A 16,702-nucleotide genomic window follows, 5' to 3' on the forward strand; every position below is an offset into this window, starting at 1 on the left:
CTTTTCCCCTGGTTAGGGACTAACCAGAACAGCCTTCCTGCCTTATAGCGTAGGAGGAATAAAAGCAGGTCAAGTTACACTGTTAATCCAGCAGATGTAGGTCAGTTTGGGATAAATATCGGAACAGACAGAAAATACCAAAGTGCCTGTGCCTACTACAACTGCTGCTGTGAAGTAATTTGGTCTTACTCTCTTCAGAGCTGTCAGTCAGTTGCAGTTCTTGAATCTCCAGTGCTGAAACTTTGGGAAAAAATGGAGTTTTAAGATTCTAACAGGTCTGTACAGCTGTACTGCCTGTTCAGCTTCTGCCAGAAGAAGCAGCAATAATGCAGTGCATCCCATATTGATGATATCCAAAAAGACACAATTGCATCTTCATACGTGGCCCACAGATTATTTTTGCATGCAGCAGCAGACTCTGGTTCCTTCACCTAAGGTTTAGTAATTGAATTACCATGATTAGAACCATTGTTTGATTAATACTGTGGCATATAAGAGGTTTAAAATATCACCAGGATATTTTTAACATAAGAAAACAGTCTCTCCTGCACTGTCCCTCCCATCCAGCAAAGAAAATGACAGATAGTCAACAAACTGTTTACACAAAGATGATGATAGAGGGACTATCAAAGCTATTTAAACAACCACCTTACTGGATATGTGATGGTACACGCTGTTTTACAAAAAACCTAAACCATTCCAACTCCATTCACAGAACAAAGAAAAAGCTGTAGAGTAGTTCAGGAATGTATCTCCACATGAACAGAACTTACACAGCAAAGTTTTCAGCTCTGAAAGAACTTTTAAGAGGTTTGAATTGAGGAACATACAGTATAATTATTTTTCTGAAACTGAAGAGCAGCTGCTTATGGACAGTTAATAATCTTTATCTGCTATGTAAGAAAAAAATGATAAATCTAAATTGAGTATTACAAAACAGGAAAAAAAAGAAACACATGAATTTATAGTAACGTAAAACTATATTAAAATTGATTTGCTGCTACTTAAAATGTGAAAGTTATACAACCACTCACACTCTCTAAGAGCCATTTGATTAAACTGGAAAGCAGTAAACACAACTCAAGTCACTGTTGGGAAGAAATTGTCTTTCCCTTGAAAATCCCAAACTTGTCAAGACAGCAAAAGCACTCCTAAATAAGACTTACAAAGGTCCCAAGATCTCTATTTTGCAAATAAAAGGATAGCAAAGGATGCAAGTATGATTTTTTTTTCACAGTTACAGATTACAGGGAAAGGAGATAGGACAATAGGTAGGCAGACATTGTGAGAGGAAACCAAACATAACTTACCACCTACATTGTTCACTAAATCCTCTGTGCCTGTCCCAAGTTCCACATGCTAAAAAGTCCCACACACCAAACTCCAGCATTAAAGGAGAGCACTGGAAGAACAGCTACACAGCCCCCAGTGTTTTGTCACTGAAATAAATGTTCTCTCCTTCTTTCAACCCCCTTAGGATGCTATTACGATAGTGTCTTATGCATTGATATTTAAAGCACCCATCCTGAGCTTAGTATGCATTAACATAAGAGAAACTGCAAACATTTGGGCTTTGTCTTTAATTTTCATTTATAAAATGAAGGGAGAAGATCCTGAAATAGGTTCAGAGGGTAAAAAAAAGGAGGGGAAAAAAAAAAGAGAGAGAAAAAACCCACAACATTAAGAACCCTTGCAAAGATACCCATACTCATTTTTGAAAACACTAAGTTCTTTCAAAAATGTTTTCATCATGTAGAAAGATAATTGTACAAAGGCAAAATCCTGGGAGAAATAATGATTTTACAATTTATTCCTTGCCACTGGAACGTGATATTTGCCTTTCTTCCTTTCAAACACACCTCAAAAACTCCTTGGGAAGAAGGGATATGCTCATTAAGATCATACTTAATATTGATGCCATCCCAGAGGATACACATACTAAATTGTATCTAATAGTTTTAGCATTCTGCGTTTGTTTTAGGATGTGTATTTTAAAAAGCGTGTCAGTGGCATTCTCTCGACAGAAGACCATTTTTTTTGAGACGGCCTAACTTTTGAGAGTTTCTGCCTGCTGTTCAACTCAATTAAAACAAAATTGAAGTAATCCTTCTTTCTCTTGGAGAAGGCATTTACAAGACAATGACAACATCTCCTAGTTCTACAATTTTAAGTGTTAGATGGAGAGGGAGTCACTGTTCCAGCACAGTCGACCACACTCTGGTTGGTTATACTGCTGTTCTTTTGGCAAGCACCTGATGTCCATGTCCATACAAAACTGCTGTTATCAGTTACTTAATCAACATTTGTAATGCACAGGAGAGAAAAAGAAGAAAAAACCAAACAAACAAACCAAAAAAACCAAAACCAAACAACAACAACAACAAAAAACCCTCAAAATCCAAGCTTCAATTTACATATCAATATAAAGAGAATAAGTCCTATTAAGAGAATAATTCTTTGGTGGAAAGAGTAAGAGTAATCTCATTCAATACATTTTGTCCATAGTAGGATCAGGCCAGAGGGATGAGAAAGCTAATGATGAGAACTAAGGGTTCTATAATGATAAACTGTAACTTAAAGACATTTACAGTACATTATCATGCCATGCAACTGGCAAGTAAATTTAAAAGCAGAGGGAGATTCACTGTTCTTCATTTCTGAAACAAAATTTAAAAAAATAAAAAGAAGAAGAACTAAACTAACAGGAAAGTAGACAAGAAAAATGTATTTGTTTCAACAAAGGTGCTTCTGTTGATCAGCATTTCCATGGAGTTACTTCTTTGGTGACAAACTTCAAAACTGTTAAGTGTTGATTTGATGGTAGAAACTTAATAAATACTTTGAGTGCAAGAGTGATAAATATTTGAGTGAGTAATCCCTATTCATGTACTCCCCAGGGAAGTTGTGTGACACCATCAGTGGGAATTTGGATTGTTTAGTTACCTCATGCTCTAAACCTGAACTGCTACAGGATGACTACCAATAAAAATGCATGAAGAAATCAAGCGAAATAATTCATAAAATATGAACTAGCCTGAGAACTAAGCAGCTAATAAGCCTACCAAGCCTTGGTTAGATTGATGGAAGTCATATAAAGACAGACACCATCAAGTAGAGTGAAAAATTTTGTTTCAACTTGTGTCTAAAATATTCCACATAGAGATTGTATTAAAACTGTTTTTATTCTGTAATTGTTTATGCCCTAAACAGAACTTACAGAATTAAAACGACATGCATTTGACTTGCTGTACACGGTATTAGCATATGAACACTTAGCTGTCAAGACAACCCCTGTGCAGGCAGCATTGGGTTGCCAAGGTTTTGCTAACAGAAATCCAACTGAAAATTCAAAACGAAGTCTAGATACACAAGATATTGAGTAATGTATAACAACTTCATCTTAAATCAGCTTAGATGATCTCATAAGTAGTTATATCCATGTTTGTCCAGGTTTGTTTGCAGTTTTTTTATTCTGCTTGTAACAGATCTGGACTAATGAAAAGAGTCTCACCCACAAGCAATTACCTGTCCTGGCTGATTTGTTGCATCAGTGACCACAGTTTCTGACAAATTAAAGAGTCTCTACATTATTTTCATTAGTAGACAGGAAGCATTTGAAGTGTCTGAAGCAACCGCACTGAGAAGATTTGCCCAGTGTTGGCAAATCCTGGAAGCGGATCGTTTGCTCCCACATATGGCACAATCCAGTGCCTTCTCGGAGCCGAGCACATTAAGGCATCAGATGCCATTTGCATTATCACACAGCAGGGGGCTACAGCCGCTACAATTCCAGGATAATCCTAACCTGTATCTGTATCCTATGAATCCAGCAGAACTATTTTTATTGCTACAGTTTCTCACGTGGTGACTCTTGACAATAACGAGTTTACATAAAAACAGCTCAGATGAAGCACTTGAGTTAGTCCAAAAACATGCCCCCTTACAACTGTTAAATTTTGTCTAAGTAAGACTACGTTCATGAAGTCAAAAGACAATCAGAATGGGGAAAAAAAAAAAAAAAAGTAAGGCTGGCTGTAAACATAAATAACAGGTTAATCCCCTGGGACATCATTTAAGTACTCCAGGCTCATTACAGCACACAAGAACAGCAGCAGCCAGAGATCCTACTATTTTCACAGCAAATGCTGGAGAGGGCAGAGCAGACAAATACCGTACCCAAACTCAGCTGACAAACCGCTTCCCGGCTCAACATGTCATTACTCCCTTCTCCCACCTCCATCGCTCTCCTTTCACAGCAAGCAGTTGACACTGGGCTCTTTTACTTCTTGTTTGCCTCCTTTCTAAAGGGACTGCTTGCAGCTAATGCTATTCCATGCACAAGCTGAGAAGCATTATTCTATGTCCTCTTCCCTCAGCTGATACTTCATCAATACTCAGGACAGATTCCTTAAGCAAGTCTCTCCACAGATCTTGCCAGAAAGGCACACTCCCACACAGGACACATGTCAGCTTGACTCTTTGGCACCTTGTCTTTAATTAGCTTCAGTTTCACCAACAGAAACTATCGGTAATTACAGTTCAGAAGTGCTTCGAATCCTCAGGACAAAGATCTTATACAGAGCTGACAGAAAAACCTGCATGTCCCATGGCCAGCAAACAGAAAATTGGAGCAATCTCATAAATCCATTGAGCCACTTCACAATACAGTCTGGGGAAGCAAATCAAGCTAACAGAAAAAACTATTTTTAAATGCAGCTATTAAACTACCAACAAGAAATGTGTCTAATGGTAATTCTGTCTGCTACTTCTGTCAAAATAAATGGCAGAAACTAAGAACACAACACTTACAAAGTTGCACTTTAAGGTGGACTGAAAAAATTTGATATTCTGTTGGATACAGTTGCCATTGAGGACAGTCTTATAGAATATATTTACTCATCTCCTCCATTCTCCTTTACCTTAGGAGACAAGGACTGGAGAAATTACTTCCTCTCACTTCTGTCTAAGTGTTACAGGTTCTTTATATCCCCTTGAAAGAACACTCTGCTGAAGTGCGGTACACAGAGAGCCTAAGTATTTTTGATTGAAGTTTTAATCAGGAGCTGAAAAAATAATTGTGTGAGAAACTGAAGAGAGGGGAGATGTTTTACACATGCAGAGGCCAAGCTGGGTAATGTGTTAAGCATCACTTTTCCCCATCTGCAAGGACAGGCCCAATCTGGTTATTTTCACGCAGTCACAGTCAGATCTGTATTACACCCCATTTCTTGCAACACGTTTTTTACCTGATGCAGTTCACAGAGTTACTTTCTGCCTGGCACGGTCCCTAAACTGCAGTGAAAGACATCACTGTTTTTAATCACTGGTTTACTCTCAAAACTGCGCTGCGCTGAATGCGGCTGATTGCATCTTAGGAAAGATCAAATCCTCCTCCTCCAGCAGCAGCGCCGATTTCATTGGTGACAGAAAGTCAGTCCAGAGGCTTCCCACCCCCAGCTCCGTTGCAGGGCAATGAATTGACAATTCACGGGGAAATGTAAAAGGCAGAGAGGAGCCAGCCCCCAGGTGCAGCGCGCCGCACATGCCCCAATAAATAATCCTGTATAGCACCAACACAGCAGCTCCTTGTGCGGTGACGTACCGGGCAACCCATAAACATCGGGAAAGAATACAAATAATCCGCCCGACCGACCCGTCCTTCGCAGTTGCCCAGCGCACTCCCTTCCCCTCCCATTCCTTCTCGCGTCCTCGGCCGGTAACTTCCCCGCGAGGTGAAGCGGGGGCACTCGTGGGAGTCTGGACGATTGGGGTGTCGGAGGGATGAGACTCCCGTATTTCTGGAACCCGGGCGGCTTCCCGTGCCCCGGCTCCGGGCTGCCAGCCGCGGCTCCCTTCGGAGAGATCGCCCGACACATGACGCAGCCATGTGAAACGCGAAATATATTAAACTTGACGTGAAATGGCATGACGGAGGCGAGCGGGGAAAAAAAAAAAAAAAGAAAAGACAAGACAACGAAAAAAAAATCTTACAAGGCCACTTAGTTTAATCGGCTCTTCGCTTTTCCCTCCCACCCCGAAACACCCCGCACGCCGAGCGAGGGAAGAACAGGGAGATGCCCCGCCGGCCTCCCGCATCCTCCCGGAGGACCAGGGACCGCCAGCGAGTTGCAGCGCGGGGGCTCCCCGGCCCCCTCCGCACCCGCCGGGCCGGGGCCGCCGCCCCCCCCGACCTCCACCTCCCACCGTGGGGTCCCCACCGGGCGGGGTGGCCGGGGGACCGCGCCGCCATCCCGCCGCCGCTCAGGGAGCGAGGGGGCAAACTCTCGGCGGCAGCGCAGCGGGCTTGGCTGGGGGAAGAGGGCTGGGGGAAGCTTGGCTGGAGCGGGAGAGGGCTGGGGGAAGCTCCCCCGCAGGCAGCCGCGGCGGGCGGTCACCTCGCAGCGCGTCGCGGGGCTTCCCGGCGCGGCGGCCGCTCCATCCGACTTGGCCGGATAACGGGAACGAGGGGGAGCGGCGGCGGGGAGGAGGGAGAGGGGAATACATCCAGTCTGGAAACTAGCTGCAGGATGAGCCGCCTGGAGCAGGATGGCGAAGGGATCCGCCGCGGAACCCCCGGCTCATCCGATTACCCTACGTGCACATTTGATGCCTCACACACAGACACGCACTCCCGGCGGCGGCGCAGCGAGGCGCGGACAACCCCCCCTCCCGCCGCCCCTGTCGGGGGGGCACGGCTGGAGCCCGCACGTTTCCCCGGGATGTTGTTGCAGCGCACACGCCGCTGCTGCGGCTGGACTCGCACTTTCGGGGGCACGTTTGCGGCGGGCGAGCGCGGAGGTGACGGCGAGTCGAGGGGCGGCTGCGGGGGTCGGCGAACGACTGGCGGCAGCGGCGGGGCGGGGGTAGGTGGAGGAAGAAGCGCGGAGGGCGAAGGAGGGCGGGAAGAGGCTGACGGAGGAAGGGCAGGAAGGGTTAACAGCCGTGCGGCGCTTCAGCGCTGGATAGCGCTACCCGAGCGGGAGCCTGGGGGCGCACGGCGAGGGGGTGAAGCCGGGAGAGGGGCGAGGGAGGGAGAGGGTCAGGAGTGGGGCGGGGGGCGGGGGGGGAAATCTGGGATGCCCCGCGCCGCGGCAGTGCCCCCCCCGGCGTCCCTCCCTCCCCGCGCGTGGGGCAGGGGTGGGGAGGAGGCGGTACCTTGTACGAGGATCCCGCAGAGGCTGTAGAAGCGCAGGAGCGCGCCGGGCTTCAGCCGCATCCTGGGGGCTCCCCTCGGGCTGGGTGGGCGCCAGGCACGCAGATCCGCAGCCTCCCGCCGCTCCGCTCTCCGGGCGCTTCCTTCCCCCCGCAGGAGCCGCCGCCGCCGCCGCCTCCGCCGCAGTGTCTCCCTCGCTGTATCCAGTGGGGTGAGGAGGAGGAGGAGGAGGAGGAGGAGGAGGAGGAGGACCAGGGTCGCGGGGGTGGATTGGGGAGGGAGGAGGAGGAGGAGGAGGAAAGAGCGGCTCTCTCCGCTGGCTCCGGCGCTGCTGGGCAGGTTCAGGTTCCCACCGCGGAGCGGTGCCAGGTGCCCCCGCTGGCTCCCCTTGCCCCTGCCGGCGCGCCCGGCCGTCCGTCCGTCCGTCCGTCTCTCCGCTCGCCTGTGCTGCGCTGTCCCGTCCCGTGCCGTGCCGCTGCGGGGCGGCGGAGGAGGGGGGGGATGCGCAGGGACTCCGCTCCCGCTCCGCTCCCGCTCCGCTCCAGCCGCTTCCCGGCGCGAGACACAAGGGCAATCTCCGCTCGCCCGGCTCCCCTGGCCCGCCCCCGCCCCCGCCGCACGCCCCGCCCCTTTCTGCGCCGAGCCCCGCCCCCGGCCCCGCCCGGCCGCCACACCCCGGCCCTCCCTGCACCGCGGCCACGCCCCCGCTGTCCCGCTGGCCACGCCCCCTCCCGAACGGCCCCGCCCCTCTCCGCCGGCCCGGCCCTTCAGGCGGGAGCGTGACTGGCGTGGGGCGCTGTCCAATAGCCGCTGCCCGGCATCGGCCAAGCGGCCAATGAGGAGCCGCGTTACCCAGAAAAGGGGCGTGCCTCGGGGCCAGGCCCGCCTGGCGCGCCGCTGAGTGACAGCCGGTCCGGACCAATCGCGGGGAGCGGCGGCTGCACGGCGGGGCCGCAGCCAATGGGAGACGAGAGCGGCGGGGGGCGGGGCGGAGCGGGCGCTGTCCAGAGCCGGTGCTGAAGCGGCGGCAGCAGCGGCCGGGAGCGCCGCGGGACACGGGAGCGGCCCGGGGCTGTGCGAGGGACACGGTCCCTTGGGTCGGCCCCTGCCTAAAGCCCCTTCTCTTCCTTCTGCTTTTCCTCCCCGAGAACAGCGGATACAAGAAGGGCTGGCTGAGTCTCCGTGTTCGTGGGAACGAATCCCGTGCAGGTGCCGTCAGCGCGGCGGCGATGAGATCGGCCCCCGAACAATGGCAATAAAGAGCTTCCTGGAGTTTTCGCGGTGTTGCCCGGAGTCTGTATGGTGTGGAGAAAGTTTTTTCTTTGGAAGGTTTCTTGGGAGAGTTGATACCATTCAGCTCGTGGTCCAGAACTGCTTGTGTTCCGAAAGATAAGGCACTGAATGCCATGAGAAATCCAAGAGGGCAGGCAGCCACTTCACGTTTCTGTATTTGATGTTTAGCACTGTATGGGCCACCTTGTGCCTAAGCCTCTCAGTAAAATCAAAATGCCTGGTTCTTAAGTTGCTGGATCTGTCTGTAAACACCCTGTGGAGGAATTGTGTTGCCTTATCCTGCAGAAAGCAGGATTCCCATGCACCCAAATGCCTATAATGACCAGGTATTTATCCAGTTCTGGTTCCACCCTTTCCCTATTGAGTTTTTCTCTCCTACACCATGCAGTATGTTTCCCACACTACCTCTCTGAATTTCAACCTTGATGTCCCAGTCCCTGACAGCAAAGAGCTTTGCGGAGATGAGTGGTGAAATAGTCTTACCTACAGGAGAGGGAAGCTCTTTAAAAGTTCATTTCTCTGAAGGGGGCACGGTCTCAGATCATCAAGGATGTGCAATCAGTTGTCAACTCCACCTTGAAGAGCTTGCACTGGAGTGGGATCTGGGAAGTTATGTATTCTGTAGTCATATCTTCCACTTTGTTCATTAGCAAGTGATGATTATGCCTGGCAGCAGTTGAGACTGTATCAGGATTTATACTGAGTTCCCCCTATCTCCAAAAGATGTTCGCATCAAATACAGAATCAAATTACAGAATTACATTTTAAGGTTCTAGTATTTGTATGATTTTGTAGCAAAGGACCACCACGTCCATCTCCATGCCTTTGGAGGGTTATGTTAACACTATAGAGGATATTGCACTGGAATGTCTCCTAGGACAGGGAAGCAGTTGTAGTCTGTCTCTAATGCATGAGTAGATATTTGCTCTACTTGGATTTTTAGTCTTAGTGAAAAAAGACACAACAAGCAAAGGTTTTACAACTGTTCTTAGGGTTCAGTGCAGGCACAGCAGTAATGAATGATTGCCAGAATCTTTTAGAAGACTTAAAAAAGGATCAAGTCATCATTTTTAAGGCAGCCCTATAAATGTCAACAAATGCTTTTTTTTTTCTCTTTTGGTTGCTGGTGGAGGAAATTAAAAAAACAATTCCCACAAAATGAGCAATGTAAATCCTTTACTAAGGCAGGACTGTAATCCATCCTGAAGTGCTTTTGCGTTAATTATGACAGCTGATAGCTCTGTACTTTTGACAAGACATACTTTTGATTGTAGTCTTATTCCAGGAAACATTATAGGAAAGACATGAGTGTCTTCCCAGCTTAGTGATTAAAGGCTGTAAAAAGGGGTGTCTGGCAGGTGTAGGAATGAAGCACCTGTCTGTACATCATGGGGTTTTCAAGTCCTTGCCATATTAGTACACTTGGAAAAGTCGATCTGAGTTTTTAGAAACAGGAGCTGACCTTTTCTTCCCAGAATTCAGTAACATGGACATCACATCACACCCCAAGCCAGGAGTATAACCAGAAATACTGTTCTTGCAGTTCTTTTCTGGCTCAGGTGGGTCTGAAATGAGCTAGCAGCATGTTGATAGAGAAAACAATTCCCAGCAAAAGACCCTTGGATTTTTGACTAACTATATATCTGAAAAATGTATCATTAAAATCATTTCAATGCCAGGTATGATGTCATACTTCTCCTGATTAACTCAGCTGTGCTAATCTGACCATTTCTGTAGGCATAGTAACACAGCTTTTGACATCCAGTGGCAGCTGACATCTAAACCAAACACAGAACTTTGCAATTGGTCTGTGGAGCTGGAGCTCATGAGAAGCATGGCCAGAAGCTTCCTTGCTTCCAGACCAAAAGGGCAACAGGGCTTCTTTAGGAAACACACTTCAGAACAGAGTAAAGAGTAATACCCTAAAATATCAACAAGAGATAATGCTGAAAATCAGATGCAGAAGGTAAACATTTTATCAGAACCAGCAATATGTTTGCCTGCATTATTGTGTTGTTCATCAAGGTGACGTGTACAAATGTCCATATGTACAAATATTCCTAATGCTAAAGAAAGCAAAATAATTTTAATCCCCAAACATGATTCAGAAAGAGTCCTCAAGTATTTCCTCTCACTAAATTGCTACATAACAAGTTGCCCAACTTCCTGTACACTTTCAGCATAGATCTTAACATTGCCTTCTCCACCTTCCCAATCTTTTTCTTGTTGGTTTTCACTCAAAAAAGAATAGACAAACCCTTCCTCTAGCAGAGAAGCCAGCTTTCTTAGTTGTTTCCTCTCCATTATTTCCTGTTCATCCTTTTCTAAGTGGCAAAGATGTCACAGGTGTGGGTAAATAGTTGGTGGGACTGCATGCAGTCACAACAGACGGTTCAGATCACTGACCGCTTCATTGTCTGGGTCTGCTACATGATCTGATTCATTTTCTTGCACAATTTTTCTCCTGATCTGCAAATCTTTGGGTTTCTCTCTGAAAAGCTAAACTCCCCCTCTTCTAGAAGGAGCCATCTGTGTTAGAGTACCTGTAGAGTTTGCCTTGGAAGACAAGCAAAATCTGAAGGGATAATCATGTTTTTCTAATGATACTCCTTGATAGCATCAGTGGTCAGTGATTAGGGAGGGGAAACCCAAGGAAAACATATATTTGGCAAAATATTATGGTTTTGTTGAATTCTGCAAATGGTGGAAGATGTATAGATGATTTAAGGAGAGAAAAACTTCCAGTGTTACAAGCTGGGAAACCTAGCTCTAGAAACAATTGTTCTGTGCTATGTCCTATAATAGATATTTTAAAGTAAATTTTGTATCATCTAGAGGGTAGCGAAGAAGTAGTCAAAATATGGTTGCAGAGTACCAAAACCAACTAAAGAAGCCCCACAGGAAATAAGGAGAAGGCAAGCTGCTAGTGACAGAAGTTAGAGACAGATCTATCCTGAGCTGCAAAACTGCTAAACACTCACGATCACATTAAAAACAGCAATTTGGAAAGTGAGATTTATTTGCATGGCTCGGTAAAAAAAAATCTCGTGAGAAAACCCCACTGCAGTGTCCCCCGAGCCTTGAAGAAATCTCTGTCTGGATAACAGCTTCTTACAGTAGTCCTTAATAAGTCCTTAATGCTTCTATTTGTCCCACCACACCTGAAAGTGGCACCATTGCTTCCCTCATGTGGAGGGTCCCTAGATCCAGGAGGGATCACAGAAAATGCATTTCCCTGCCCAGTGCACCATTCCTGGCCTATGTGGAAATCAGAGCACCAGATGTTCATCACTGGAGTCTGTGCATTTCCCTTTTGCATTGTTCTTTACCATACTTCAGCAGCTGCAGCAGAAGAGGTGGGGTTTTTCTTGCTTTGGGTAAGAAATTTTGAGTGGTGGAGGTGAGTCGCTGCTGTTTTTAATGGTTTGGGTTTGGTGGAAGCTGATTACTTAAAAAAAATAAAACCCCAGATAACATTTACTTACCAGATGCCAGCAAAAATGCAATGGTTTGAACAAATACTGTAACTAGTAATTTAGTTAAATCTATCCAACTGTGAAAATATATTGGCGTGAATAAAAATATATAGACATGAAACGCATTGCACTTTTTTTTTGTTGGAAAAAAAAAAATTGGCTTCAGTAAAGAGCAATTGAAGTTTGAAAATATGCTCCAGAGAAGAAATGTGTTCATTTCCATAAAACATATTGGTGTGTAAATATACAGAATGTATCAGTTCCAGAGCAATATTATGAATTCAGTGAAATTTTGTTCTGTGTTATTTAGTAAGATGAAGCAAGTAAAAGGAATTGCTTGCTGCGAATACTACATATAAAGTATGTGTGGGATGAAGCCCCATTTATAAAGCAATTATAAATGTGAGATATTTCACAGACTTTTGGAGAAGAAAAAAGTCTATAAATCAACCCTGTCAATGCAATGCCAGTGCAAAGTAAACCAAGGTCAAACCTCACTGGTATCATTCTCATTGAAAAATACCTAATCTACATTTTGAGTTGGTGAATATAATTGCAGAAGAGAATTACCAATGATGAGTGGAAGCAGAATTATCTTATTCATTACCTGACCTCTCATCCATATAATTTGTGGAATGAAGACACAGAAAAAATGGTGCTGCTAACATGATTCTCCATATATTCTAGTTAGGTTTCCCACTTCCTAGAGTGTTTGATAATTAGCAGAAGTGTGTACTTTCCTACGCCTTCTAACTCTCAACCAAGAAGCAACTACTTGAAGAAATGTTAGTTCCCTACCCAAAACGACGGAACTGGGGAGTTATATAACTTTACCAGCTCTTACGCCATTATTTCCTTACGATTTTTTGAAAAGTTCCAGCCATGGTTGTGGAATCCAGAGGGTGGTTGGGCACTGGAATCCCAGGGCAGGGGTCACAGCACCAAGCCTGACAAGAGTTCAAGAAGCATTTGGACAATGCTCTCAGGAACATGGTATGATTCTTTGGGTGTCCTGTGCCGGGCCAGGAGTTTGACTCAATGATCCTGATGGCTCCCTTCCAACTCAGGATATTCTCTGATTCTCTGATTCTCTGATCCTTGTGGGGACCTTCCAATGCAGGATATTCTATGATTCTATGTAATGCATGTTACAGTTGGACATAAGAACATATTAATGCATGGAATTAAGTAGACATTAGTTGTGTTTTAAATGAGCTTGAACAGATTTGCATTTAGTTTAGAATGCATCCTAGCTAACATCTTTGGAATATGCATTTTTCCATTTATCTAATTTTTTTTTTTTTAATTTATAATGTTTTCTAATTTGTAGTTGCTTTGCCTTTTATCACTTAAGCACAGATTATGTTATGTGCTGCACAAAACGTCTCTTGCACCCAGCTGAAGTGACAAAAAAGTATTCAAAAACTCAGTAAGAAGGGAGTTGTTCCTTCTGTAGAACATCATGTCATCCATTTTACTTTCTTAAGAGCAGCTTCGATTACTGACAAGAGTACAATGATTTTCCCACATGTTCTGGTAACATAAAGGAGGCTCTAGACATTTAGATCCAACATTTGGGTTTTTTCAGGCTATGATTTTCACATTAGTGCATCCCATATTGAAAATGTTTCCTAATACAAGTCAAAGTATTTTAACTGATCCAGAGTAAGACTCATAGAATTGAACAAATGTATCAGTTTGCCCATACTAAAGAGTCCTAAAATACTTGTTGAAGCACATCCATGCTTTTTAAAACAGGGCTCTAAGAATTCGGAGGACCTTTGTGAAAAGAGCATTTCTTTTGCTGTCTCTATGAAAATCAGCCCAAGGCATGAGCCTCAGGGAAATAAAAAAAAAAACACACAACTGACTTTAAAGATTATAGCCTTTATAATTTCTACATATCCTGTCTCTGCTAACAGCCTCCTAAGAATGAGACGATCTGGCAGTGGAATACAGCTAGACTGGATTACCAGTGCTCTTTCCAGCAACGGGAATGAGATTGTAGTGTTAGATACCACAGTTAGAAAGAGCAGACTCTACCTGACCTGTGTCTGACCAGCCACAATTGTCCTTACTGAAGACCTGCTTGATTGTGTCCTGGCATTCACACCAAAGAAACCAGGGAATATGAGAAATTGTGTACTCCAGTTTTTGCTCTTCTGTTCAGACAGGATGTTGAGGGCGTTAATAACCCCTAATGATCCTGTTCAACTGGAGTCTCCACCCACACCCATGGGCTCAGGAGCTCTGCTTAAGCTGATCTGTGTTAGGAGAGTGCATGTCTCTAGCTTAGTCCTACTCCTACTTGGTCATGGAATACTTTGAGCCAGATTTTAATCGATTGCTTGGTCCTGTGACCACTGATCCTAACCTCAGCCTTCACAGTGTGGTCTGTGACCTGCTCCAGTACTGTGATATTGCCTTACAGTCTGGAATCCTGGCTGGACTTTGCTATAACCTCTGGGTCTGTCCTTGCTTGAGCACTGTGGGACTGGGGTAGGGGTGGTGAGGCCTCTGTCCTCATGGGCTGGGCATCCCTGTGTTCCTGGCTCGCCTTTCCTTAGGAAGCAGCTCTGCTCTTGTTAATTCCCAGCAGATGTAGTCTGAGAGACCACAGTTCCCAAGGAATTGGGAATAGATCTAAGTCTTTGGTTTCAGAGATTTGTGTCGTCTTTTGATCTGCTGACGCTAGGCAGAATCAAAAGGAGGTCGTGTGGTTTAAAAAAAAAAAAAAAGAGTAGAGGAAAAATCCACAAGGGAGGAAGGTAAAATATGTTCAGACAAATTATTTTGGGAGAGTAGCTCTAGAAAAAGCACAGGTGTGATGGAAGGTCAGGGTAAAATTAGGACTACAGGTTGAATGGACAAAAAAGGCTGGCATAAAACTGAGGTTGAAATCTGAGGGAAGATAAATTGTTAGTAAGGAAAACCAAAGCATGGAGAACATGTTGAGAACCCAGAATGAAAGGAGTTTGTGATCATCCAGGTGAGGAGTTTAGGACCAGCAGATTATTTGGGAAATAAGAAGGATAAGATAAATCTGAAGACAGACAAAAGTTTCAAAGAGGAACTTAGAATCCTTGAGTCCAGAAACTGGACTGAGGAGCCACAGGATGGAGAGCATGAGTCAAGGCTAGAAAACAGGTAACAAAGGGAAACTGTGTGGTGATGAAAACCCAGAAAATAAAGTCCAAAAGTAAAAAAAAAAGAGAATAATAAAAAAAAAAGAAGACACAAAGCATAAAAAGAGAAAATCGAGATTTAAGTAGTACAACTTACACAGCACGAGCTGAGAAGCCAGAGGAATGGAAAGGGGAATCATAAAAGTAGCTGCTGGTAGATGAGACAAACTAGGAGAATAACAAAACTTCAGGCTTTAAACAAAAGGACCCAAATTGCTTTGTAGGGCCCAAAACTCATTGTATCTCACTGTCATAATGCATCTGCTTTTAGTAAACATCTGATATTCGTGATAAATTATTTATGAAGTTACTATCTCCTTTAGGAAACAGTAATTTTCTCTACCCCTCCCTTGCTGATGAGCTCAAATAAAAAGATGTCAGGTGGATTTAAAGTCTCTAAGCCTTCTGGTGATCTGCATGGATATTGATGTGATAACATTTTTTCTCCTTCATTCACTTCCATGAATTTTAGGGAAATATATACATTTACTGTATGTAAGGATCTTATAGTTAGGAGATGGTCATAATGAAAGAAATGAACTTGTTAGTTATACAATCTTTATGTTGCTTTTGCATTTTTATATGTTGAACTAAAACTGCCTGACAGCTCTTCCTTCTGTTTTCTTCCGTGCCTTGTCCATCTGTTGTCCTGTTCTACCCGTCCTCCACATAACACAAAGCCTTGGGCTCAATCAGCCCAACAAGAAGCTCTGGGGATGATTCATGGGTTTGGGGGTAAGGAAGACACTGATAGATAGAATCACTAATTCATTAACTGAAGAAAATATGGAAAATATGTATTCAATATGGCAGAGGTCTGAAAGAAAAGGAAAAGACAGTCTCCAAGTAACTAAATGAAGCCTTTGAGAATTGGATTATGTTTCACTATGCCTCAGAGTTCCTCTCTGATGTTAGGTAAGTCACTCAGACCAAATGTTTTTACAGTGCTAATAAATTGATATTAATGCTCATTTTCTCAGTTCCCAACTTCATACCAAAGAGTCTTATCTGCAGCAATGTGAAGTACTGCAGACATCCTAAAACCGGTGTGAACTGGACTAAGAACACGCAGAGCGGTGTAATGAAAATTGGCCACTTGGAATTAGTGGTTACCTTTGACATTAATCTTAATTAAATACTTCATTATAATGTATCTGCAGAACGAGGACAAATCAAGGTTGCATAGGCAATTCTGAATCCTGGTATTTCTTAAGTCTTTGATTTTTCAATTTTAGTGATGTTCACATGGCTTTGTATATCAATTTGGTCATTTATTAGACTTCAGTTATTTACTTTTTTTTCTTTGTATGAGCTTACCACCTTTAATGTAGTTAGTCTTCTGAAATATTTGCCTAACACTTAAAATCTGCTCTATCTCAGAAGCGTAATCATTATGAATGAAGTCAGTGAAAGTGTCAGGATATTTTTTTACCCTGGAGAGTGTGAATCTCTTGTATTAAGCCAATAAATCACAAATGAACACAGACATTATGACTACTAAGATAAATACTTACATTGCAAATTGTTACTGGCTCAAAATATGAAACTGACTTCACCCATCTTTGGAAGAAAAATAGTGAAAATCTATTTGAAAA

The 16,702-nt window shown here is 44.5% G+C and overlaps 1 protein-coding gene and 1 long non-coding RNA gene across 4 annotated transcripts in view; one reads left to right on the top strand and one right to left on the bottom strand.

Annotated features, from left to right (window-relative positions):
* Positions 1 to 7,774, bottom strand: part of CADM2 (cell adhesion molecule 2) — a 1,080,208-nt gene extending 1,072,434 nt beyond the window's left edge. For 2 of the 3 annotated variants that reach the window (XM_032096903.1, XM_032096885.1), the window contains exon 1: positions 7,156 to 7,774. In XM_032096903.1, coding sequence (XP_031952794.1) covers positions 7,156 to 7,216 — 61 coding nt within the window. In that variant the 5' untranslated portion in view covers positions 7,217 to 7,774. The remainder of the gene's footprint in view (positions 1 to 7,155) is intronic. The other variant, XM_032096894.1, reaches the window with a different exon arrangement.
* Positions 7,278 to 12,043, top strand: LOC116438194. The gene is made up of 2 exons (XR_004237624.1): positions 7,278 to 7,364; positions 8,307 to 12,043. It is a non-coding gene; the product is annotated as an uncharacterized LOC116438194 (long non-coding RNA).
* The last annotated feature ends 4,659 nt before the right edge of the window (positions 12,044 to 16,702 follow it).

This window comes from Corvus moneduloides, chromosome 2 (genome assembly GCF_009650955.1).
Source record: "Corvus moneduloides isolate bCorMon1 chromosome 2, bCorMon1.pri, whole genome shotgun sequence".
Taxonomy (NCBI): domain Eukaryota; kingdom Metazoa; phylum Chordata; class Aves; order Passeriformes; family Corvidae; genus Corvus; species Corvus moneduloides.